General features: G+C 41.6%; 1 protein-coding gene across 2 annotated transcripts in view; it reads left to right on the top strand.

Moving 5' to 3' along the window:
• The first annotated feature begins 12183 nt into the window (after positions 1-12183).
• LOC149079144 (sodium-coupled neutral amino acid transporter 7-like) overlaps positions 12184-27779 on the top strand; it is a 36461-nt gene continuing 20865 nt past the window's right edge. The window contains exons 1-2 of one of the 2 annotated variants that reach the window (XM_089240026.1): positions 12184-12361; positions 23108-23519. In XM_089240026.1, the coding sequence (XP_089096152.1) occupies positions 23324-23519 (196 nt within the window). In that variant the 5' untranslated portion in view covers positions 12184-12361; positions 23108-23323. Of the gene's footprint in view, positions 12362-20054; positions 20275-23107; positions 23520-27779 lie in introns of those variants that run through there. The other variant, XM_089240025.1, reaches the window with a different exon arrangement.

Here is a 27779-nt window from a genome sequence, read left to right as displayed (position 1 = left end):
ATACGACATGTTTATAAAATTTTGGACTCAGTGGCGTAAACACCATGGAAACAATTATATCATTCCACTGATAAAGGGACATGTAATCCATTTTTATGCATGGATTTTAAAACCTGGCCTCAGAAGACAGAGCGGAAAAAGTGCATTCTCACAGCTGATAAGGGGAATACGATCTAAAACAGGATGGCGTCCCGTATTGTCACACAATCTCGGTTGCCATAAAAGCACTTCCGGCACTGCTAACATTGTGAATGTGTGTGTGTGTGTGTGTGGGTCGTCAGAGGTAATCACGTGAAGCTGTGTGATTTTTTTGTTGTCGAAAAAAACCGAAGGAAGGAAAAAGAGCAGAAAAATCCGCATTCGCGCGGATTAATTTCCTTTCACTGTAATCAGGGGAAGCTCAACAACCTGCCAGTGGGCCAAATGTGACTCTCAAAGGGGCTCCATTCTCCTCCTAACTAGATCAGCGTTTCTCAACCGCCGGGCCCTGACATCAGTCAAACCGGGATGTGAAAATAGCTGACCGATTCATTTTTATCTATTTACACCCCATTAGGCGTGCGGATGACCGGGCCTTCCACTCACTTAAAAAAAATCAACTGGGCCGCGGGCTTCCAAAGGTTGAGAACCACTGAACTAGATCATGGTCCGCGCCTATGTCTCACTGACGAGATTTTTAGCAGGTGGTCGATACGACCTTGGCCATGCTGGAAGCTGTGCAATGTTAGTGTTGTAAACTTGGCGTGAAGTTAGTTTTTGTGTAATGCTTGTAATGTGTAGTCATATTATTTGTTTTAGGGGCCATTCAAGTATTACGTCAGCATCGGGGGGGGGAGGGTTTCGGATTTGCTGACTTTTGCTGACAAGGGGGGGGGGGTTTGAAGGTTGCTCCCATGCTCACACATTCTATAAGTCACTCTTTTAGTCATTCACATGCTTGCTCACTATTTTGGTCACTCACATACTTACACATGCTCTAGGTCACTCTTTTGGTCACTCACTGAAATAGTTCCTTGCTTCATAGAGTCACTCTTTAGATCATTTATACGTTTATACATGCTCTATGCCATTTTTTTAGTCATTCACACTAGCACTAGGTCACTCTTTTGGCCATTCACGTGCTTCCACACGCTCAAGGCCATTGACCTGGTCCCTCGTTCTGTAGGTCACTCTTTTGGTCATTCACATGCTTGCTGACGCTCTCTTTGTAAAAGATGATGAGATCATCAGTAATTATTTATAATTAGTTAACTTACTATTTACTTAAATGAAGAGTTTTAAGTTAATTGTTATATGCCAACCAAAGTTCCCTCTCTCCTTGTGAATGCTACTTATAGTCCCTGGTGTGGCCCGCAACACTGCGTCTGACAATTACTTAATTATGTTGGCCCTCGAACAGAGAGAAGTTAATCGCTCCTGCTATAGGTCATTCTTTTCGTCATTCACATGCTTTCACCCTCTCTAGGTCGCTCTCTGAGTCCAGGTCCCTTCAGTGCCATCTTAACGCATGGGCCCAGCCGGGCACGGCCCGGGAGCCCCAAGAGTAAAGGGGCCTCACGAAAATGAGATCTAGTTAAAATTTTCTAGAATTTATCTAGTAGGGCCTCAGAAAAACCTTTTGGCCCTGGGTCCCTTGCTCTACATATCACTCTTTTGGTTATTCACATGCTTGCTCACGCTCCAAGTCATTCTTTTGCTCACTCACGTGCTTGCGAAATCTCTAGGTCACTCTTTTGATCACTCACTGACCTAGTCCCTACTTGGTACTAGTGTCTCGGCATAGACGGATTCCGCGAATTCACCCCCGAACTTTCCCCGTTAGCAGTAGCGTCTTTACAAGGGGATCTAGCGGGCAAATCTAGCCCGGGGCAGTGTGTCCGTTACGTGAAGTTCCACTACTAAACCAGACATGCACCTCGTCCATATTCCTCTGTGGAACTTCTAGCGAACCGTGCGTGTCCGTGTTGTAAACCCAACGTAAAGTTTGTCTCTGCGTAATGCTCGTTACGTGTAGTTCTGCCATCTGCCATCAATTTTTCTAAGTACGGGTGAAGTGTAATGACGAAAGATTTGAAACTTGTAGGCCTGTCGCCGTGAAGTTCCGCTGTAGTACCCTTCTAATATCACTGTAATTGGAATTGTCCTTATGCACAATTTTTTCTAGCATTGGAATTGAAATTTAGATATAAAAAAGCTCTTAAACTTAAACGCTAGAGGGCGTAATGATGGTGTTATCCGATAAAAACAAGTCTCGTTTAACCTTTATTCTGTTTGTCTGTCTGTGCCTTTGTTTCAATTCCAAAAATATTAATTGTTAATCATTCCCTACATATTTTCTAGCTTTAAACTATTATATTGTTACGATAATTGCATTGTTGGGAAGAAAAAAAGGTTGTTGTTGCGCGTGGAAAATTTAGGAGGTCATTGTTATAATGTAAACACAAATCAATGTCATACCAAAACATTGTTGGAAGCTGACCTTGCTCAAGGTCACCGAGAAAGCATTGTTGTTGAGAATGATGCTTATTTACCAACGCGGTCTCCAAGTAACTTTGCTGTTGGTGGAGGTGGGGGGGGGGAAATATCTGGCAAGCAGCGCCTGCAGTAGAAAATGAAAGAAGCTATGGGGGACATTCAAGTACTACGTCAGCAGATTTTTAGCCATTTTCGACAACCCAACCTCATTTGTGAGCATTTAAAGCGGCTAGTGGCGCATTTTCAGATCACTCTCTAGTACGCCCGTGGCACATTCACAAAATCACTTAAGTGATCCGCAGCACATTTACAGAATCACTGAAGTGATCCGCAGCACATTTACAGATCACTTGAATGACCCACGCACAGTTCCAGAACACTCGAGCGATCCGTGGCACATTTAAAGATCTCTTAAGTATCATTATGACACAGTTTTCGAGCACTTAAGCGGCTCGCAGTCTAGTTCTACACTCAAGTTACCCGCGGCACATTCCCTACTTACTTAAGTGATCCGTGGCATATTTACGGATCCCTTGAGTGACACGCGGCACATTTCCAAAGCACTTAAGCTGTCCGCGACACATTTCCAAAGCACTTAAGCTGTCCGCGACACATTTTTAGAGCACTTGAGTGGCCCGGACACATTTTCAGATCACTTGAAGGATCTACGAAACATTTAGAGATCACTAAAGTGGGTCTATAGAGGACTTATCAATGAGGGAATATTAGTTCAGGTGCCCCCGCCGCAATCTAGGGGAAAGGTTTTTTTCTCGTTTATGGCACACTCAGTAAAGATGTCATTAAGCATTATTTTTATAAAGGGTGGTTGATGACGTAAGCATTATCCAACCCTCCCCCTTGTCATCAAATGTCAGCAAATTCGAAACCCCTTCCCCCTATCGATGCTGACGTAATATTTGAATGACCCCTATCTTGTACATATTACGTCAGCATCGAGCATCGATAGAGGGCAGGGGTTTCGGATTTGCTGACAGTGAGTCCTTGGGAGGGGGCACGTCAAATCGCATTCACGCGTCGCATATACTGAACTTTGGTGATTTGATGTGACCCCCCCCCCCCCCCCACCTCCCAAGGACTCACTACTCTCTTGCCCTACTACCAATTTATCGCTGGCTCCCTTGCTAGAGTTGCTAGCTAAGAGGGATTAGCGCGTAAAGACCGCTACGCACTACTCTGGCTTAGGACCACGTACGGTCACGCCCACACGGTGAATTCTGATGCATGGGAATTCACCATGTCACTGCGTCACTTGCCCTACGTCAGATAAGTATGTTACGGCCTTAATATGCTCGTCTACCACCATGAAGACTATATCGTCAGCCCCGTGGACTCGATCCCGGGGGTGGAACATTGGTAACAAGTTCTTTCCCTATAGAACCCGAGGCGACCACCGATAGATGGCGCCTCCATTTCTGACCCGACTCGGTCGGGCGAGCGCGCGCTCTCCTAAAGCAGGCATCTTCAACATGTTGCTCTCGCGAGCACCACGGTGTGCTCCATGAAGCACTTGTTCAACGTTCCAATTAAATTCCTTGTACTAATAGTGTTCTAGGATTAAAATCATCCTGATTTCATGCAGTCGTAAGTCAGAATTTGCCGGAAAGGGTGCTCTTCTTTTGATGATGGTTACAGGGAGTGCTCGCGACTAGAAAAACGTTGAAGACCTCTTCTGTCCTAAAGGAACACACGAGAGTACATTTGAGTATGTAACATTTTGGCCGGATAGTGTACATATGAAGAAAAAAAAATGGTAAAATGGTAAATTTGGTGTTTTTACGACTGTTGTTGATAATTATTTCGTCACCTGAATCTTTTCTTTCTCGTGAGTAAGAAATCTGGATAACTGAAACACATAAAAATGATTTAAAAAACAGTTACATTTTCCACAACAATGATAATCGTGCAGTTAACCAATGATAACCGGATGTAAACAACCAAAAATAGAGTATGCGTGTGTCTTTAAGGGAGGGTGAAAAACACCATTAAAAAACCTTTCATTCACTATATAAGGTTTGTTCAAAACGTATCAAAACCATAGTTTTTCGTGCGTGAACCAATGAAGCTAGAGAGGCGTGGTTTAGCTTCACGTATGTAGGCGATCCTGGTGCGCATGCTTGAAATTTTTCCCAGCCAGGGAAAAATCTCCCAAGGGGAGATATTGCCCACTTTAGGAAACACTGCCCTGTATCTACAATAATATTATTATTGTTAATGAAATATTCAAATCTACGTGATTATAGTACGGGGTGATTATAAAAAAACTATCCCGACATATGGGCCCCTAACTATCATACCATTCACAGAAACTGAATGCAATTTTGGCATAAGGTATTTTGAGGTATGCGCTCAAGAATGATATGGAAAAACAACAGTGTCACTCTAACAGTTACGGTTACAGTGAGAAAATTTCGAAAATATCAAATGGCAACACCATGTTTTTTGTATTGGAATGCGATCTCCATACTGAAAAACACTAAATAGCGTTGGAATGGCACCTGTAGCACGAAAATCCCCGGAGCTAGGCAAGGAAAAAGTAAAAAGGACTTTGCCGTGCACCAGAGCATTAATGTTCGTTTCATTCGTCACACCGTTTCTTCGGCTGAGATCCCAGCCTGATTAGTCCTCCACAAGGTCATGTGGAAAACACAATAAAATGCTTTATTTTATGCTGCTTCTCTGTCCTTATTGGTTGTCCTCACTTTTAGCCTATCTACCGCCGGTGATTTCCATGCTACAGTTGCCGTTCGAACGCTATTTAGGGTTTTTCACAATGGAGATCACATTTCAATACAAAAAACTTGGTGTTGCCATTTGATATTTTCGAAATTTTCTCACTGTAACCGTAACTGTTAGAGTGACACTGTTGTTTTCCATATCATTCTTGAGCGCATACATCAAAATACCTTATGCCAAAATTTCATTCAGTTTCTGTGAATGGTATGATAGTTAGGGGCCCATATGTCGGGATAGTTTTTTTATAATCACCCTGTATATACGGTTTCCTGATTGAAATGCGGTTCATCAAGCAACCTTTCGCGGACCACAAACTGTTTATGGGTTTTTTTTTTCAAGAAAAGTTTTTCCTGGGTCTGTCATTGCCACATCGAGATCGACCTTATTCGCTGGAACTCGAAAAGGGAGCCAGAACCAGAAAACAAACTGGTCCGATCAGTCCTCTGCAATTGGAATTTTCACGACCCTCAATGAAATGATAACATTAACCGATGCGGAATTCATTTGAAAGAGGTCCGTGATCCTATCCATGTGTACACCGGAAAACGACAATGCTAGAACCGTGGCAGTTCTCCGAGGTGAACAGCCTCCAGTCGACGGGACAATGTAGGCAAGGGAAGTCGGCAAGAGGGATCCGTAACTTCGGGAGAAGGATTGGCTCTGAGGGCTTGGCCCATCGGGTCTGTGGTCTGAAGCGGGTTCGGCGCTGCACCGGAACTGGGCGAGACTGTCCGCTCCGGCGGATGTGAGTCGAGCCCGGACCAGCGTCGGTGCCATCCCGTGGAATGCCGCAGTTTCGTCGGGAGGGTACTCTCTGCAGTGATAGAACCTTCATAACAGGGAATATAATGTCCCCACGCGTTTATACTTAAATGATCTAGAAATGTGCCTCTGTGGCTGCTTATGCGATCTCGGAATTTGAGTGATGTGGAACTGGACCGCGAGTAGCTTCAAGTGGTCTTGAACGTTGACGCGTTCACTCGCGACCTGTAAATGTGCCGCGAGTCACTTGAGTGATCTGTAAACATGCCATGGGGTGAGTGATCTAAAAAAAAAAGTGCCGCAGGTCACTTAAGTGGTCTGAAAATATGCAGGGAGCCCTTTGAATGATGTGGAAATATGCTGCGGACAGTGATGTGGAACTGGACCGCGAGCAGCTTTAAGTGCTCTTGAAAACGTTGACGCGCTCACTCGCGACCTGTAAATGTGCCGCGAGTCACTTGAGTGATCTGTAAACATGCCACGGGGTGGGTGATCTAAAAAAGTGCCGCAGGTCTGGGAAATATGCAGTGAGCCCCTTTGAATGATGTGGAACCGGACCGCGAGCAGCTTTGAGTGCTCTTGAGCTGAGCCGCCGGTATCTTGAGTAGCCTGCAAATGTACCTCAGCCCCTTAAGTGATCCATATCAGAGCCGCGAGTTGCTTGAGTGCTCTGAAACTGTGCCGCGGGCCATTCAAGTGACTGGTGAACGAGCCCTCTTTCGTTAGAGGGTCACGGACCACACCACGGGTCAAATGACTCCGTGGGAAATGGAATGGACGTGCATGCTCGAAAAAAGACACACTAAATATTCCCCTCATAACACTCAAATTCCTCTTCATTGTTACAATGAAGAGCAAAAAAAAAAAGATGATTATTTGGATCAATGATTTACATGAATAAATAATTACCAAAAGAGTCCGAACACGGATTAATCACCGGATCCGAAAATAGAAAACTAGGTTATCGCTTTCTTTTGTTGAAAAAAAACGAATGAAAAGTTGATTTGAAACTTATCAACGAAATGATCATCGTCATCAAACGATAACGAACCGCAATTGACATCCGCATTCACCGAGAATTATTCACGATAATTGACCCTTTTTTCCCTGAAATGAACTCTGAAACCCATTTTTAAACTTGGTCAAAGATTCTCAACAAATTATCGGACTTTATTCGACCCTTCAATTATTAATAAATCGTTTGACCAATGACCCAATAACAGAATAAACTGGTTTTAACTTGAATTCATATCATAAGACTTAAAAGGGCCGTTCAAGTATTACGTCAGCAGATTTTCAGCCATTTTTGACCTCCCAGCAAAACTTTGACCCCCCACCCCCCCTCCACCCGCTTGTGAGCAAAATTTCGTCAGGTCTGCCACCCCCCCCTACTAGCGCTCATTGGGATCAGAGACATACGCGGAGAAGGGAGGGGGGGGGGCTGCATGTGAGGGCTCATGCCCCCGCCCCAGACAATAAAAAATATTCAGGAAAAAGAATTAAAATTTCGGAAGAAAATACCTTTGCATATATTATAATCAATTTCTGTTAATTTCTATGCTATTTGAAATCTAAGAACTGAAAATATCTTTTTAAGAAATTTATTGCGACACATTCTCTGAGCCATATATGCTAAACCCATGGCCCACGGACCAAATATGGCCCTTGGGGTTATCTGATGTGGTCAGCCACCTCAAACCTAATTTTGTGAAAATGAAATAAGCGGTTCATTTACAGATAGATGGCTTAAGTGACCCGTGGCACAACTCCAAAGCATTTAAGCGGCCCGTGGCACATTCACGGATCACTTAAGAGGCCCGCGACACAACTCCAAAGCATTTAAGCTGCCCGTGGCACATTCACGGATCACTTAAGAGGCCCGCGACACAGTTCCAGAACACTTTAGCAATCCGTGACACATTTAGAGATCCCTTGCGTAACATGTGGCATAGTTTTGGAGCACTTCAGCTGTGCCTCGGTGCAGTTCTACACCACTGAAGTTACCCGAGGCACATTACCAGAGTACTTAAGTGATCTGTGGCAAATTTACAGATCTTCTAGAACACTTGAGCGTTCCGTGGCACATTTAGAGAACCCTTAAGTGACAGGCACATTTAGAGAACCCTTAAGTGACAGGCACATTTAGAGAACCCTTAAGTGACAGGCACATTTAGAGAACCCTTAAGTGACAGGCACATTTAGAGAACCCTTAAGTGACAGGCACATTTAGAGCACGTAAGCGGCCCCTAGTGTAGTCACATCACTCAAGTTACCAGCGGCACATTCTCAAATTTCTTGTGATCCGCGGCATGTTTACGGATCATTTGTGTGACGCGCGGCACTGTTCCAGAGCACTTAGTCCGTAACACATTTCTAGAATTCTTTATAAAGGGTGGTTGATGACGCAAGCATCATACACATCCCCCCCCTCCGGCAAACCCGAAAGACCCTCCTCTCTTTATCGATGCTGACGTAATACTTTAATGACCCCTAACAAGAGAGAAAACCTTATGCTCTCACAGATAGCATCACATTAACGAGATCGGGACCCTGTGCTTAAAAAACGCTTTAGCCCTATTTTTTATGCTTTTTTTGGTGATGAAATTCGAATCATCTACAACAGCGTTTCTCAACCTATGGTCCGCAGGCAGACTTGATAACTCAGTTCTAACGGACAATTCAATTCAAACTAAGTAAAATAAATAATAAATAAAGTGAAAAATTATTCAATTGGAACCCAGGTATCGCCTATTATGGTTTGCAGGCTATTCAATTGTTGTAATTGATACAGTAGAACCTCTCGATAACGGAAGCTAATGGGACCAAGATTTTGCCCGCTAACGGGGAGGAGTCTAACGGATACTAAAATACATTGAGACCCGTTGACGTAATTAAAAAAGTGTCCGTTATGGAAGGTTCCACTGTAGTAATAATACCCTTATGGGTTCAAATAAAAATGATATCTTCGCAATTACATAGTAACCACATATCCCCGTAAATTTATTTCCTGAGGGGAAAAAAAATTCATCATAAGCAAGGTGACCATATTTCATCGAGAAAAAAATACGGGAAATTTATATCTCAAATACAGCAAAATACGCGAAGATTGCCCCATCCTGTATTCTATTTCTGCGTTTATCTGTCCCGGAAACTACTGGACATATGGTCACACCACTCATGCTGTTGTTATTGGTCCGTCAAATTATTCCAGGCATTTTACTGGTCAATGAAACTGAACTTCTCCACGCAATTGTACAAAACCCTGAATAACAAGCGAAGATGAATTTGCGAAAGAAAATTCACATTCCTCTGTCAGAGGGAATCGAACACCTATATCCCGAATTTCATTTGCATTCGTTGTTTTTTTTTGCGGCCGCTAGGGGTTCGCATCAGTGTCGTCTTAAGGCATGGGCCCACCCGGACACGGCCCCGGGGGTCTCAAGAGAAGAGGGGCCTCACAAAAATGAGATTTGGTTGAAATTTTCTAGAATTTACCTGGTAGGGCCTCAGAAAAACCATTTGGTCCTGGGTCCTGTGGCCCATGATGCTCTTAAGACGGCCCTGGTTCACGTATTGGCTAAGTCAGAAGGGGTTCTCAAGTTTTTTTCCACCCGCGGCGCTCCTTTCTCCTATTCAATACTTATCCGCGAGCTCCGCCGGCTCTCCAGAGCTGTTTAACAAAAATATTTTCGAAAAACCTTTGTCAGGTTCACAGTTCCGCGGCGTCTCTGACAAAGGTTTGAGGCGCACCAGAGCACCGCTCAGTGCCGTCTTAACTCATGGGCCCACCCGGTCACGACTCCGGGGGGGGGGGGGGGCTCAAGAGAAGAGGGGCCTCACAAAAACAAGAACCGGTTGAAATTTTCGACAATTCTCCAGGTAGGGCCTCAGAAAAATTACTTGGCTCGGAGGGTCCATGATGCTCTTAAGAAGGCCCTGGCAACGCGGAGCACAGATTGAGAAGCCCTGGGCTAAGCTATTTTATGACTAGAGACCGGAAGTTTACGAACTAAAAATTGTCAAAATAGGCATGCAAAAAGACACTAAAAAAAGCATTTATAATTAACGGAAGAAAGGAAAATAACTAAAAGCATAGATATTAAGTGTCCAAAAACTGGCTAAAAATTGGTTGCACTTATACTCCGTCTACGGTTTTTGCAATTGCAGCTCATAATAACTGCATTATTTTCAAAATTAAATCGATTTCATGCCAAAAATAAAGTGTTTGTGGTTCTTCAGGATTAGGTCGATTCCAGGGCCAGTATCAACAAGCGCGGAGCCCGTAGAGGGAAAAGGATTATTTGGGGGGGGGGGGACGCCTTCGAGTTACGAATGGATTCTCATTTTTTTGTTGCATTATTTGGAAAATTCATTATCATTTTTTCTGTTGAGACACAGCTACGATAGTTTACCCTGTTGTAACACAAATTGGATTTTTTTTTTAAATTCATAATTACCACATAACACAAATTGGATTTTTTTTAAAAATTCATAATTACCACATATATGGACATATACTTTGAAGGCCCGGTGTGGCTGCACCTGCCACGCGCCCCTGAGGGCGTCAGCCCTCTGGTCAATTTGGTCAATCCAATCGAATACTAAATACCTAAAATAACTTGCCATGGTTGTTAGCAGTGCATTCAGCATAATAATAGTAATAAAAAAAATCCAAAATTAAAGGAAGAAGAAACTTCTAATATTTCCTCAGCTTCTCTCTCATGCCCAGCTGCGTTTCAAGGAAACATATATTGTTACGAACTATGGATGACAGATGGCGCAAGTCTTTATCGCAATCTTCTGTTGGCAACGAGAGTTGATACCGGTTTCGATTTATCGGAAAAAGATGCGATTGGTGAGAACATTCTAGAAGGTCCCGCTCCTCCAGACAGTGGTTCCGCATTTCGTGGAAAATTATCCGGAACAATATTTTCTGGATATTAAGCTGAGGTGAACTCGGGAAGAAAAGTCATCTTGTCTCCGCCGGGACTCTCGAACCCAGCTGGCTCTCTTGCATACCGGGCAGGCATGCTACCATCTACATCACGGCAGACACACGACTCTTCTGCCTTCTTTATTCTTCTTATCTGTTCTTCTTCCTTATCTTCAGTGGTATAGACGGTATGCAAGAAAGCCTGGGTTCGAGAGTCCCGGCGGAGACAAGATGACTTTTCTTTCCAAACTCACCTCGGCATAACATCTAGAAAATATCTGTTCCCTTGATATCTTGGGCTGAGAAAAAGCCGTCTATCTCTCTCTCTTTCTCTCTAATAACCCCGTTTACACGTGCAATGTTGCGGCAGCATTGTGAGTTCTAGCATCCACCTGACGACTTTTTTTCCTTCGTAAGGAAAGAAATGGAGAGCACTCATTGGTGAAAATTCATGAAGCGGGTTTTAAACCCGCTTTTTCTATATCCCATATAAACGGGGCTTATAGCTGCGTTTGTCTGAAAATAAAAATTCATGTCTGACACCGTCCAGCCAAAGCAAAGTTAATGCAGGGCAACACTAAATTTTCTATCTTCCAGGCACTTGCACCTATTAGCTTTCAAATCGGGCTGGAAGGGAGGGGGAGGGCCTTTCTGATAATAATTAGGGTTTTTTTTCTGATAATTAACACTAAGGGTTATGGATTTTAAAAATATCAAGGCTTTTGAAGTTGTCCATGATCACAATATCCTGGTTCTACAGAATATGAATTCCCAAATTCACGAACAAACTTAAAAAACAATGCTGAAATAGACCCGGGTATGGCAGGAAAGATTCAAAAAAAAGTTCCAAAATAGGCAAAAATAGGCATTTATGACATTTTGCCTGAACTTCCCGGCTCTATTTATGACTATCCTGTACTAATCGAAAACGAAATGAAATTATAAATCTTCGATTTACCGAATTTCTCGAATCTTTTTTCTATGTCAAATCTGTATAATAGCGCTATTTCTCCAAGGAATGTTTTTCTGCATGTTTTCTTTCCGAAGAAAATTGCGAAAGATTCTGGGAAGTCGGGGACCTGAATCATCGTCAATATTATTCCTTAAAAGAAAGCACAATTTTCTTAAGAAAACCAAGCTTTAAAACAAAACAAAAGAAAGGCTTTCGAAAAATGTGCTATCTTATCTCCTGGGATTTCAAACAGACAAAAGACTGCGATAACCTAAATGAGTGAGTAAAAACAGTCTCAAGAACCTTCGATACTAAGAACATTTCCTCACCGTTGCACTTACTCAAACTCGAATAATACTAACACTAGTCACGCTAATGAGTCTGGAGTACGTCACGCTGCTGATCCACGTTAAAACAGTTTAAAAAGTTTACAATAATGTGTACATATATGGGAAACGAATTCGTTCATATCCGAAAAAGACACGGTAAGAGAAACGTGCGATATATATCTGTATTTTTCTCTCTTTTCTGAGAATTTTATAACTTTTACCCAAAAAATCGAATGCAGTAAAACCGCGATAACTCGTCACTCACGTTGCAGAAAAATGACAGCCGAAGTGCCGGCAGTTTCAATGTGCAATCTATATATATAAAATTGATTTTCTGTCTGTGTGTGTGTGTGTCTGTTCTCTATACAAATCTACAATCTTAGATCGATCGTCGTCAAATTTGCATATATACCAAATGGGACCCGACTTGAACGATAGGCTACTTTAAAATTTCGTCAGAGCAGGGCAAATGCCCCAAATGGGCAAAAAACCGTAGGAAAACAATGGTTTTTGGGCCTCAACAATCACTTTCCGAACGTTTACTTTGGTTACCGTGGTTCCCTAGCAATGCGTTTCAGACGTGTATATGCCTTTACAATGGTTTGTCATTTCTTCAACGCTGTCAATATATGTATAATATTTATGCCTCTATAATGGTTTGCCATTTTTTCAACACTCTCAGTAATGAGGATTTTTGAATAGACGTCATAATCATCATCGGCATCGCTTTGAGGGTCAGGAAAAGGGTGAGACTCATACAAATCAGTGTTAAAATTGCCGATTTTAATGTAGAAATGCGGAAATTTGGTGGGGTTTTTTTCTGTCACATCAATAATTTTAAAAATTGTATTAAATACTCGATTTTTGAAATATTGAGTTCGCTTAGAAATAAATTAAACCCAGAAAATTAAATATGAAGTAATTAGCCGGACCTACTTTTTTGAGTTGGATATTCATGCAATAACATTGATTTCAACTTTTTATTTATATCTTCTAAAGCATGAAAATTAATGTCTCCGTATTGTGTCTTTTGATATTCAACTGCATAAATTCATATGGTTTAGGATGTTTTAAAATTAATTATGGGCCCGTAAAAAGTAAAAAGAAAAAATTCCACAGCTTTAATTAAGCATTTTTTGAAGGAGAAACAGGCAGAGATAGATAACTTGAAGTTCGGGGGGGGGGGGGGCAATCGAAATACCTAGAGCCCATAAAAAGGGGGGGGGGGAATCTATTCGTTTCTATGTTTCTTGAATCTAGATTTGTTTCTTTCATGAGTCAGCGTAAGTCTCCTTAGCCAAAGATTCATTGTCGCCGCACACGTCTACATACTATGAATGAGCCTACAGTATGTTTCCTAGATATTTTAGATTGCCCAGTAACACGCGATGGGAAACAAATAGCATATTATCAAGGAAACATTTTATATTTTCTGGATATTATGCTGAGGTGAACTTGGAAAGAAAATTCATCTTTTCTCCGCCGGGACTCGAAATGGCCCTCTTCCATATCTGGCAAAGCATGCTACCATCTACACCACTGGAGACACGACCCGGCCTTCCTTATTTCACGCACTGCGGCGTGAGGCACTGAAGTAGAGACATTAGTAGCCTCTCTTAACTTCAGGAATTGGCCCCCAGGTAGCAGATGGTAGCATGCTTGCCCGGTATGCAAGAGGGCCTGGGTTCGAGTCCCGGCGGAGACAAGATGACTTTTCTTTCCGAGTTCATCTCAGCATAATATCCAGAAAATAACTGTTTCCTTGATATCTCGGGCTGAGAAAAAAGCCATCTATCTCACTCTATAGAACCTCCAAAGTTTTGTACACGGAGACAAGTGCAAAAATACAGTCGAATCCCGTTATAACAAACTCCGAGAGACCGAAGAAATCACTTCATTGCAAAGAAATTCCAGGTTTTTTTTGTGTTACTGTTCAAATACAAATACAAATACAAATACAACGCCACAACAGGCAAAATGCCCAACGAGGTGGCTGATAAAAAGAAGCCCATAAAAATATCGTTCATATGTGAACTTATCTAGTGGATTAGAAAAGTGTTCGTTAAAACGAGATTTTTCGCTATAACGGTATTCGTTAAAACGGGATCCGACTGTAATGAAAAGTCGCCAAAAATGGAGTGTGTGTGTATGTTAAATACTGCCGAGATCATAGCATTTTCTAAATCAAAATCCGTCAGAATGACTGCTCCGGCCGTTCTAGTGTTAAAGTATCGTAACATATATACACTGCTGGCCACCGTAAATGCAACACCCTGAAGGAAGCATGCAAATAATATGAAATTTACAACATGCATTAGCGGAGGTGAGATATGCAAATGATTAGAATTTCAGCGCAGACGCACATCACGCGCGCCTGTGGCGCCACTTCAAAGCACTATTTAAGGCTTGGAGATTTCGACGATTTGAAGTACGGCAATTGTGTTTTTCTTGTGGTTTTTTCCAAAAAACGATCAATTATGCCTCGTAGAAAACAGCGATCATCTTTTGATCAAGTATTCGAGTTCGACAGAGGAAGGATAGTGGCCTACCGAGATTGTGGATTATCTTTCAGGGAAATCGGTAGTCGTGTTGGACGAAACCAAACAACTGTAATGCGGATATGTGATCGTTGGATGCAGGAGGGTACGACGGACCGACGTGTTCGATCGCATCCACCTCAGTGCACCACTTCACGTGATGACAGGCGTATGGCAGTGACGGATCGCTCAGCCACATCACGAACCATAGCACAGCACATTCAGTCTGTACTGCATCATCCAGTGTCTGCGCGTACCATTCGACGCCGTTTACAGCAGAGTGGTCTGTCCGGAAGACGTCGATTGCTTCGTCTACCCTTGACGCAGAACCACAGACGCCTCCGCCGCCAATGGTGCGATGAAAGAAGGATGTGGACGGCACAATGGAATGAAATTGTCTTCACTGACAAGTCACGCTTCTGTCTGCAACACCACGATGGTCGGATTCGAGTCTGGAGACACCGTGGAGAGAGGATGCTGAACAGCTGCGTTATGCACCGCCACACTGGTCCTGCACCGGGTATTATGGTATGGGGCGGTATTGGATATCACTCTCGCACTCCTCTAGTACGCATTGCCGGTACTTTAAAAAGCCAGCGCTACATGTCCGAGGTGTTGGAGCCAGTTGTCCTTCCTTACCTTCAGGGCTTGCCCACAGCCATATTTCAACAGGATAATGCGCGACCACACGTGGCACGCATTGTCCAAAGGTTCTTCGTCAATCGCCAGATTGAATTGCTTCCCTGGCCAGTTCGCTCTCCGGATCTTTCGCCGATAGAAAACATGTGGTCCATGGTTGCTCAACGATTGACCCAGATTACATCCCCAGCTGCCACACCAGATCAACTTTGGCAACGCGTGGAAGCTGCTTGGTCTGCTGTACCCCAAGAACACATCCAAAGTCTCTTTGAATCAATGCCGAGGCGTGTGGCAGCGGTGATCTCCAACAATGGCGGCTGGCTACTGATTTTGGCAGGAACCACACTTCACAGAAGTCTATAAATTTAATCATTTGATGCTTGGTCAACATGTTATCTACAAAATAAATATTGTTGCGATATCTCTTGTCTTTCTTGGTGTTGCAATTTGGGTGGCCAGCAGTGTATATACGTTACGGTAAATGTAATAAATGAGGTTATTATGCATACTTACCCTTTCTGGCTGTAATTGGCAACTTTACTTGCAATTATTTTAACTTTAAATGGCAACTTTATTTGAAAAATTATTTTGACGGTAATTGGCAACTAACTTTAATTGCCTTTAACAATTTTTCTGGCTGTAATTGGCAACTTTACTTGCAATTATTTTAACTTTAATTGGCAACTTTATTTGAAAAATTATTTTGACGGTAATTGGCAACTAACTTTAGCTGCCTTTAACAATTTTTCTGGCTGTAATTGGCAACTTTACTTGCAATTATTTTAACTTTAAATGGCAACTTTATTTGAAAAATTATTTTGACGGTAATTGGCAACTAACTTTAATTGCCTTTAACAATTTTTCTGGCTGTAATTGGCAACTTTACTTGCAATTATTTTAACTTTAATTGGCAACTTTATTTGAAAAATTATTTTGACGGTAATTGGCAACTAACTTTAGCTGCCTTTAACAATTTTTCTGGCTGTAATTGGCAACTTTACTTGCAATTATTTTAACTTTAAATGGCAACTTTATTTGAAAAATTATTTTGACGGTAATTGGCAACTAACTTTAACTGCCTTTAAAAATTTTTCTGGCTGAAATTGGCAACTTTACTTGCCTTAAACAATTATTTTAACTTTAAATGGCAACTTTATTTGAAAAATTATTTTGACGGTAATTGGGAACTTTAATTGACTTTATTGTCAACTTTACTTATGTTTGAGAATTTTTGTTTTCTGTAACTGGCAATTTCATTTGAAAAATTATCCGGACGGTAATTGGCAACTGACGAATTCTCAGTACATGCTGGAATGTACGTGTTGTGAATCTCACGTGATGTTTGTTCCTGTGTAGGCATCAATTTTTTTTGGAAGACAATTAGCATAAAAGTTAAGATTCCCTATAAAAATGAGATAAAGTTCGTAATACATTGAGATAAAACTCGTAAAGAGTAAGATGAAATTTGGAAAAAAAGGAGATAAAACTCGTTATAATATGGATTTCGTCAATTCGTAATACTGAGATAAAAAATTCATAAATTCATTTTAAAAATGAAATTTACTTACTACAACACATACATGTTTATATTCGTGATATCGTCGACATTCGTTATAACGACCACCATCGTTTAATAGAACACGGACTTTTTCTTTATCAGATCGTTGTTTTTTTTTCGAAAATAAACAACACAGGTAGGACATCATAGGAAAACATTTAGGACTTATCCTACCGGTCGTTGTAATGGAACGGTCGCTATAAAGGGTAGTGTGTGTTCGTTACAACGAACGTCGACTACAAAAATTCATTAAAGGCAAAAGAAAACGATAAATTCCTACTGAACAAGATTCCGCCAATGAAGAAAAGAACAAAAAAAAAAACTTGGTTTCAATTTCAAAATCCCGATACAGTTTCGTTTTTAATGAATAAATGCCATAATGAAAGGGGGAAAAACATGGTTTCGTGATGAATAAAGCAAATAAACGCGATGATAACAACCGAAAAATGGGAATAGAAATGGATTAATGAACCAGGTCATCATATCGATATCAGATGCGACCACAAAACAAACGCTGTTTATTCGATTACGAATCGATGAGCCGGAATTTTTTCTGTATCGCGTCCTGAGCGTAAATTTATGACATTTGTGTGTGGCCTTGAACATGTTGCTCACGCGTGTGTGGCGTATTTACGGCGGTGGGGGGGAGGGCGGAGGGGGTTTAGCACGTTATATCCCAGGGCGTCAAATTTGAGGAATGACGGGCCAAGAAAATTAGTAGAATGGGAGAAAGGACTTCAGAATTTTTATGCAAACTCAAAATATCCGCTTCTGCCCAGACAGCAAGGGACTAAGTTAGTGACTGGCCAAAAGAGTGACCTAGAGAGTCAGCAAGCACGTGAGTGGGGGAAACAGTGACTTCGAGCGTGAATAAGAATACGAATGACCAAAAGAGTGACGCAAGAGCGAGAGACCAAGTCAGTGAATGACCTAGTGGAAGCATGCCACTGACGCACGTCACGTCAGAAGAGCGTGTAGCGACATTTAGATGCCCATTTTGAATAGCAATAAGATTTCGCCCATCTTTACGAAGAAGAACACTTTACCAGTTGCTGTTTAAAGCAGTTTTCTTTAACCGCTGGTTCCCTAGACTTTTCTGCCGGTCCGCGAAAAATTTCATTTTCCTGTTAATTAATTTTTTTTCACGTGGACCACACACAAGTTACTTGTCCCATTTATCTTTTTTTTCGGTCAGAAAAATGATCGTTCTATGCGGAAAAATTGGGCCGAAAAGTTTGTGCACCCCTGGTGTAATGGGTTTTTTGACCACATGTCAAGACCTTTGACATGTCATGTCAATGACATGTCAATTTTTGACCATTTGTCAAGTATATTCAAATATACACCGGGCCACCGCGGGTTATTTCTCTTAGATCTTTTGCTGGTCCACAAATTATTTTTTTTTCAATTTACAGTATTTGTTTATTGCGGTTCACAAAATTGTTTTTATTTTTACCACCACCAGACCAGAACATGGTCGTCCCCGCTCTGTCCCACGAAAGGAAGTTAAGAAGTTGCATAGACCATGCAGTCCGGACAGGAATTCCCGTAGGCAACTACTCAAGGAATTGAATTGAGCGGGGAAATCTGAGAAAAAAACTTCGCAAAAAATTCAAAGGTATGATATAGATCATTGATAAGATGGGAACCACTATTAGCAAGAATGCTGTGGGAATCTAAAGAACATCACTACTGTTTTCACCAGTCGCGAGTGTAGAAAGTTTGAAAAACAATGGTTTAAAGCAGTGTTTCCCAAAGAGGGCAATATCGCCCCCTGGTGGGCGATGGAATGGTCCAGGGGGCGTTAGAAGCTACGGATTTAACATAGGATCCTATGGGTTCACTTGAGTTGGGGGGCGATGAAAGAAAAATATTTCTGAAGAAGGGGGCGATGGAATGAAAAGTTTGGGAAACTATGGTTTAAAGCATAGTTTTCCAATATTTTTGTTCCATGTGGAACCCATTTTTTTCTCTCATCCCCCCACCCCCAACTCAAGCGTGCCCATAGGACATAGGATCCTATCTTATACCCGGAGCTTCTATCACCCCCCTGGACAATTCCATCGCCCACCGGGGGTGATATTGCCCACTTTGGGAAACATTGGTTTAAATTAAAGGATCACCGTTGCCACAGTGGTGATGGGCTGAAGTTAGTTTTCTCTAGTTCAAAAATTTGAGGCGCAATTGCAAGCCAATCTCCCCGTTAAAAAGTCTCGCCATAGAGAGCAACAGGCCTACAAACGGTACAAATACTCAATCACTACGTTTCACTTCTTAGATGCAGATGGCTGTACTGCAAAATCAGACACAATACGAGGAGTTGCTGCACAATTAGCAGTTGTGTTTGGTTTGAAAAAAGAAAGGTTTAAAGAATGCAGCACTGAGACTGTGGCGCCATCTGCTAGCTAGAATTGTAGCGAATTTCGCAAGCCGGTGTATTCAAAGTTCCAGACCTACTCATCATACGTACCACTTGTTTTATCATTCTATCGCTGTTTCTATCGGTTCCGCTGTTTGTCATTTCAAAAGCCGAGGATTCCAGTCTAAAACACCCTGTATACAACACGTACATTAACACTATCTCTTGAATATAAATGAACGAATATCTAACCATCTCACGGTTCCAGCAGCACCAGCCTAGAACTCATCGGGTTCGAATTCAGGTATCACTCTTGATAGTTCATTGCCGTTCGAAATCGGCTTCACGCAGTGCAAATTAAATGGACATTGAGTGACCATCACGGCCAAACTTCTCTCTGAATTTACATCCCGCACCGGTTTCGAACATTTGTTAAGATACAAAAGCCACGAGGCAAACAAACAAACAACCGACGTCACGGAAAAGGTCAAAACGCAATTTCATTTGCTTAGCAAATGAGAAAACAATTTTTACTTTCTTATTTTTCTTGTTTTAAAAACTTATCTATGTAAGTTAGCTACTACAACAACCTAAAAACTTGTCAACTATCTCTTTTTCTTCTGTTTTCTTGACCAGTTCTCGGCATGTGATTCGTTTCCGATGCGCGTTCGAAGGTCCTTTTTTTCTCTTTCTTTTCTTTCTTCAAATATACGTATAGAATCGAGGTCATCTCAATGGCGTCTCCTAATGTTTAATATATTTCATCCTTCCTCTTTTTCTTTTCCGCTTCGACTTGGAAAACCGATTTAATCGGATATTCCGTCGGTGTTTTCGTATCGTTCATTTCAGTCTCGGTCCGATCACCGGAAGGAACGCGAGCACCGATTTTGTTATCGTTTTTTTGTTCCGATTAGAGACGGTCTAAGTCTGGTCCTGTTTCCGGCAACAGTTTCATGTGGATACTTTGAATTCAAAGGTATGGCTGATGTTATTGTGATGATTTCCTTCTTCATTAGACGTCTATACACGTTTCTGAACATTGTTCAGCGGTGGTCAGAGAATCGAATAGAATGCTTGGTTTCATTCTCAAAAAATGTCTCTTCGAGTTCTCCTAAAGTGATCCTTCAGCTTTTCTGGAGCTTTGTTCGTCCTGGATTGGAATATCCCGTCAGTTTTTGGAGACCGTACCTACTGAGGGACATAGACTTGGTCGGGGGGGGGGGTGTAGAGAAGAGCCACGCGTGCTCTTGATGGCACACGGGGCTTGATTTTTTTTGAAAATGTTTACATTGGAAGAGTGCATTGGTATGATCGAAGTGTTTAAAATTTTCAACGGGATGGAAAAAAATTTACTATGAGTTATTAATACATCTTCACACAATATTAACTACTTTGACAAAGGGACACCAGAATCGTTTAGCAAAGGATAATTCGATGTTGTGTCGCAGGGAGTTTTTCCTCTAATAGGGTCGTCAATAAATGGAATAGTTTACCCCTGGGGGTCGTGAATCCTAACACAATTGTCACGTTTAAAAAGAAGTACGAGAAACATATTGGGATAAATCGAGAAGCCATCCATACTTAGATGTGACAACCATAATTGTTTATAGGTAGTATGTTTATATTTTATCATAATATTATATTGGCTTTTTATTGCTCTTATTGGGTCGCTGCATTTTTGATGTAGTTTAGATGCATATTCGACATCCATATTTCTTATAGGCATCTTTTTTCAGTCACCTCTTTGGACATTTTGTCTGTTGTGGTATTTGTATTTGTTTTTTTCAAAAAAATTAGAACCTCCCAGAAATTTACGAGCGCGGCTCGTGAAGATGAAGATCAAGTTAGAAAGTCGAAATTTTTCAGTCCACCTGTAATTTGTATTTTCATCTCCTGAGACAGGGGTCTTTAGCCCATGGCCTGCAGGCCAAATGTGGCCCTCCCAGCTTTTCGCTGTGACCCGCCGCCCATTTTCAGAACATAGCTACTCCACATAGAAGAACGAACGTCAACTCCAAATGAAAACTCGTTAAAGAGCTCTGGGTCACTGAGATCTGTATTTAGAACTGCGAGTTAATTTCCAGATTCAACAGTAAGGCTGGGCATTCGATACATTAAAAGGGCGGCCGTCGCGTCGCACGAATGCGGTGACCCTGAGCCAAAACAGTTCTCTCTTGAGGCCTATGATTTCTTATAGGCTTCATATTTCGAGATGCCAAATTTGACATCCAAAAGCCATATACATAATTAGATAATTTACAGGAAATGCTAAAAAAAACACCTTAATGAAAGAAATAATTTTAGGATTATTGAGAGAAAAAATAGTTTCATAATTGATGGAAATTTATAATTAATGGGAAAAAATAATTACGGACAGAGAGCCCAATGAATTAGAGACCAGAAATAGAGACCAATGAATTAGAGACCAGAAATAGAGACCAATGAATTAGAGACCAATGAATCAATCAGACGATTCCCCTGGAAGTGTGCACCTTTTGATTCCAGAAGTTTAAAACTTCTATGTAGAAGTTTGCCACATCAAAATTTTACCAATGTGAATTGCTGAAGCATCGATACAGATTCTTGAACATGGGTAAAATCTTGATAGTTCACACCCAAGATAGCCACTGTAAAATGTATTCGTACGATTTGAGCATGCGTTTTTGCATACTGTCCAAGCAAATGAAGAAGTAATTTTGCGTGTTATAGAAATGTCCCGTTTTTTTATCCGTCATATGAACTATTCAAGGTTCACATACAAATAACAAGCGAAAAGCCATGCAATGCTCAATTCAATCAAGTTGATGTACATTTTCATGGAAATATTTCTGTAATAATCCGTTTTAAGTCAAATGTTATAATTTTTTGAAACAAAAAGGGAAAAGTAAATTGACATTTTTTAGGACATATTCAACCTGCTTTACGCAATTTTCTTTTTTGCCACAGGTATAACCAAGAAGAAGCTCTTATAAGATAGGAATGCGAAATATATACTACCATACTATAAATTTCGGCCTTCTAACGTGAGCATTCCATGAACTGTGCCCGTAAATATCTGGGAAGTACTGTTTTTTTTTAAAACAAACGTGTATTTAAATTTTGCTTCCACTAAAATTTCATTTTGTATTTTTGTCAGGTAGCTTTAGTGATTGATGAACCGAATTTTGTGGGACAAACCTGCGTTTGGCTCTCAGTGGCATTTAAGAATTGGCAATCGGTTTGGAACTTTTTAGGTTAATCATGTCTTCATCATGATCACGCTTGGAATAAAAATATCACAAAAATGTTAGTATTCAACTAGACGGTACTGTTTGAACTAATTTGGAGACCCGGGGTGAAAAATATTTCTGATTCCCTTCATTAAGTATTAAAAGATGAATAAATATGAAATATGAATGAATAACAATGGGAGGGGGGGGGGGAAATTTTGGACTTGTGCTTTGGTCTAAGAGCCCCTGGTCCTTCCATTTTCTGCTCACTATATTAGTTTCATGTCGCGCATTTGTATATAACTCGTATCTCTTTTAGTTTTTCCGTGTCATATCATTTTGAGGGGAATACTTGACTGAAGGCGGGGGGGGGGCCTAGTCCGGCCGGGTCACTGGCTGGAGTTTTTTCTCGACTCAACCCCATCCTTCGGGACACTGAGCTATAATTACTTCTGTGACAGAGCCTTGCTGTGTTCGGTTTACCCTGTCGCTCCCCCCCAACCTGGCCCCCCCTACTTTCTTTCGTACATTTATGTGGTAATTTTATCATATTTTTCGTTATACTTGCGCAGCTAATTATTATTCTTACTTGATTTTTAGTTCTTAAGGGAGCAACAACACCAAAAAGCGTGAGTTACTGATCCACAATTTACGTCTTGATTGGTGGTTGACTGTTCACAATTAGAATAATCAACTTTCTGCGATATTTCGAATGTTGAAGAGCTTGATTATAGCGTACATCCTTCAAATGAAAGGCACCTGAACTATTTTGTGCAACAACAGATTGGTTGTCGGAAGCAACTCGCGCGTAAGACCATGACGAAAGCGAACTCACTCGGCAGTTTGGACGTGTCCACCAACATATTATGGCATTCGATGTCCAAAGATGTCTTCCAGTCTTCGAAGCAGCCGGTTCTGCCGACTGACGAACCGATGACTTCAGCTGAGACCGGAGAGTTCCAGCCTCTTATTTCCAGTGCCGTTAAGACCATTCCTGATGGTTCTGTCAGAGGTAAGAGTCTCATCTTCTATGTTTTTCATTTGTTTTAAGAGTAATTTCTAAACAGTGCGTCGCGACAGCTTTTGTTTGCAAGCAATTTCTAAACATGCCGCGACATAGTGTTTACAAGCAATTTCTAGAAAGTGTGTGGCAACATTTTGTTTACAAGCAATTCATAAACAGTGTCGCGACATAATGTTTGCAAGCAGCTTCTAGAAAGTGTGTGGCAACATCTTGTTTACAAGCAAAAAATATACGAATATCAATCAATGTTTCAAAGACTTCTTTCAAAATTTAAATGGAGCCAATTCTAGACATAAGAATATTTTTCTCTCCGAGCGTCGGCATCGTCCGTGGGTAGTTATCACACCGATTTGGCGAGAACTCTCCGAGTATACAGGTTTTTCACCGATATCAAAGTCGTTTAGGGATTTTTGAGTACTTTCTTGGAAAATACTTTTCATGTACTGGGGGCCCACGAAAGATCTCGTGGGGGGGGGGGGGCGGTGTCAAACAGTCAAAAGGCCACGCACTTGGTTCCATCCAGATGCCGTTACGAATGGCATGCGTAAACAAAGTGAAACGCAACAAAGGGCCAGTCAGCAAATTAGCCAGAGTGGCGCATTGGTAAGATGCTCGTCTTCTACTATGAACGTTACCGTCAAGGTCCATGGGTTCGAATCCGGGCATTGAACGTAAGAAGTAAGTTCTTTACTTGAGACGACCGCCGATGGATGGAGCATTCATTTCCCACCCAGCTCCACTGGTTGGAAATTGGCGATATAGGACCGGCGTTGGTGTGCGTTAAAGTAACACTCAGCAAATAAGACTACCGTATATATATTTTTCTAAAAGATATGCAGGAGGATGGCGAGATGAGTTTTTAGAAAGAGTTTTCCATCTGCCACGACTGAAATTCAAACAACAACCCTCTAATAGTCCGGGCGCGTTCGCTACCACTACGCTATAGAAGCAGTCCGATATGTCTTTCTTGGAGCGTTTTTTGCTGAACGGCACCGTGTGATGGACGATGACATCAATCAGCCAATGGCTCGTAAGTGCTTATTAAGCTGAGTTGCTTCTATAGCGTAGTGGTAGCGCACACACTCTGAGTACTACTTAATCGTACATGCAACTCGTACACATCACATTCCTCTGCGGAATTTCTATCGAATCGGTGCGTGCTGGAACGTGTTGTGTGAGGGTATGTGCATGCATGGCCCTAACGTATTTCTGTTGTCAGTTTTCGTGTCTTGAACCATCTGCCCTCCATATTTTAAAGCAAAGAGTGCCACCTCGTTGGGCATTTTGCCTGTTGTGGCCTTGTATTTGTATTTGGGGGCCATTCAAGTAGTATTACGTAATGGCAGATTTTCAGCCATTTTTTTACCCCCCTCCCCCCGTCAGCAAAATTTCGTTAGCAGCTTAGAATATTTCATATCTTCAAAAAAGGGTGGTTGATTACATAAGCAACCTTCAAACCCCCTCCCCCCCCCCCGATGCTGACGTAATACTTGAATGACCCCTTTGTCATTCAATAAATCAAGCATCTTCAACCCGTTGCTCGCGAGCACTACGGTGCTCCCTTAAGTACCCAGAGTGCTCGATGCTCGTGCCCGATTTCGTGCTCGCCAGCACTAGATCAACGTTCCAATTAAACACCTTGGAGGAATCGCATTCACAAGGATTTTGAAATCATTATCATTTCATGCATTCATATGTTAAACTTGCCGTAAGGGTACTCTTCTTTTGATGATGGGTACAGGAAGTGCTCGCGACTGGAAAAAGGTTGAAGACCTCTGGTATAAATGCTTGAACTTTTATGTTATGTAAGTTGGACGTTGAATATCCAACGACTCTGAATGGGAGAGGGCGGGTCAATTGAGACCCGCTCAGGTTGAGAACCATCGATATACATCAGTTTCCCAAAGTGCGAAATACCGATCCCTGGGGGACGGTAGTACCTATGGGTTTAGTACGGGATCCTATGGGTGCGATTGAATTTGGGGGGGGGGCGATGGGAATTTTTTTTTTGAAGTGGGGGGGGGGGTGGAACGAAACGTTTCGGAAAATATGGACCACGACATTTGAAGTGAACAGACGTACTTTTTCCGCTGAGAAACCGAGCGTTAAGATTTGTATTCAACCCAAGTGGGAAATTCGGTCAGCGCGACTAGTGGTTAAATATTTTTCCTCTGAAGACGACACCCATTGGTGTCGAAATGCATTTGTATTTTCGTGTATTTGCCTTATTCGTTGGTGTCTTCTTAATATTCTTGGACAAAGTTGACCAACTCTTCCATATACGTAAATTTTATACTGTATGAATTCCTGGAAAAATACACATTTCTGAAATCACGATAGGAAGAGCAGGAAGAGTAGTTAAAACATTCTTGTCGAATGACGCCAATGTCGATTCACGTCGAATTAACCAAGAGAGCTGAGTACTGTAATATGTAATATAGGATTATATGCTTGATTTCCGATTGTATACGTAGATTGTGATCTCGCAACTGATTCTATACTTAGATTATGATTCTATACTTAGATTATGATTTTATAGTTGTTATGATTGTAATGTATATTTTGTAATGTATATGCTTTTTTATGAATAAATTGCCAGAGGTATCTAGTCCGTGAGGACAATGAGCCGATATTGCCATATTGCGATTTGGCCTGGGTATCTTTCGGTTTGACGGTAAGTCGATCGTTCGAAAGCCCAGTATTATCCTGTAATTTGACTGAGGTCCTTTCAGCGTTACGAATCCTATATATGTCTATGGTTATAGAACAGGTATCTTCAATCCGTTGCTCGCGAGCACCATGGTGTAAATACCCAGAGTGTCCGATTTCGTGCTCGAGAGCACTTGATCAACGTTCCAATTTAACACTTTGGAGGAATTGCATTCAAGGATTGAAAAATCATTGTCATTTCATATTAAACTTGACGTAAGGGGTGCTCTTTTTTGATGATGGCTACAGACAGTGCTCGCAACTGGAAGAAGGTTGAAGACCTCTGTTATAGAAGGTCGATGCTCCGCTGACTGGTCCATCGCACCCATATTATGAAATAAGAGACGAATCGCGTAGGAACATCTCGCGAGTGTAACAGCTTAGAATTTACTTATTTACTTATTTCCTTGTCAAACTTATAGAAAAGAAGGACCAGCTAAACTATACAAGCTCTGAGAGTATAGAACCTTGTACGCAAAAGAATCATTCACTTTCAAATTGAACACATGAATTTTAAACAGGTCAATGACAACCCAGAGATCATTCACGTATTTACATCTGTAAATCTCATTTTAAAAGGTCAAAAAAAGGCGGCAATGTAGACCTTGGGAAGATAGAAATAGAACTGGTGCGCTCGCTTGAATGAGGCTTACCTGTCATCTAACAGGGTCAGCTGGACACATTTGCATTCAGACTTAACCATGTTAATAAATATATAGGGCATCTGATAAACATGCACTCATCAGGGTATGAATGGTGGAAATCATTTTCCCTCTCCCCTCCCTCCCTCTCTTGCTGCTCTAAGGGGGGGGGGGTCCACCATAATCTAAGTATAAAATCATAATATACGTATAAAATCAAGTAACAGAGGGGCCAAAGACAGGTGATTACGAGGGGACTCAGAGATTCGTGAAAAAAATAACAGATGTCAATAAGCATATAAGCAAATATCAAGTAATAGGGGAGTTTTTTACAAACCAAATTAAAGGTGCTCAATATGTTCCCCTTAGAATGCACGGCATGTGTCTATACGGTAGTCAAATATGTCCCAAACTTTTGCGAGCATGTTTGCATCCATTGTTGTTATACGTATCTTTAGTTCGGCTAACGTAGCTGGAAGGGGAGGCACATAAACGAAGTCTTTTCTAAACCCCCCACAAGAAGAAATGGCACACAGTGAGGTCCGGCAATCCTGGAGGCCAGTGATGTTTCACTGAATTGTCAGGTCCCGTGCGGCTGATCCATCGTTTAGGAATGCGATTGTTCAAAAATTCCCGAACATTCAAGCTCCAGTGTGGTGGTGGTGCTCTGTCCTGCTGGAAAATGAAGTCATCCGAATCGGTTTCTAACTGTGCCAATCTAACTGAAAAGCCAATCGTGATAAACACTGAAGTAGTGGACGAAGGAAGAGCGTTAGAGCTACCTGTCGGCAACTGCGTCAATATAGAGATTTCCCTCTTTCTACCAATACATTATTCGATCAAAACGGATTAAAAGCTGAATAGTTATGATTTTTTTAAATCGGTTGATTATTTCTGA

This window comes from Pholcus phalangioides, unplaced genomic scaffold (genome assembly GCF_987345545.1).
Source record: "Pholcus phalangioides strain wild (caught in Gottingen) unplaced genomic scaffold, Ppha-v1.0 ptg000012l_1, whole genome shotgun sequence".
In the NCBI taxonomy this organism is placed as follows: Eukaryota; Metazoa; Arthropoda; class Arachnida; order Araneae; family Pholcidae; genus Pholcus; species Pholcus phalangioides.
This window is presented reverse-complemented; position numbering and strand designations above follow the sequence as displayed.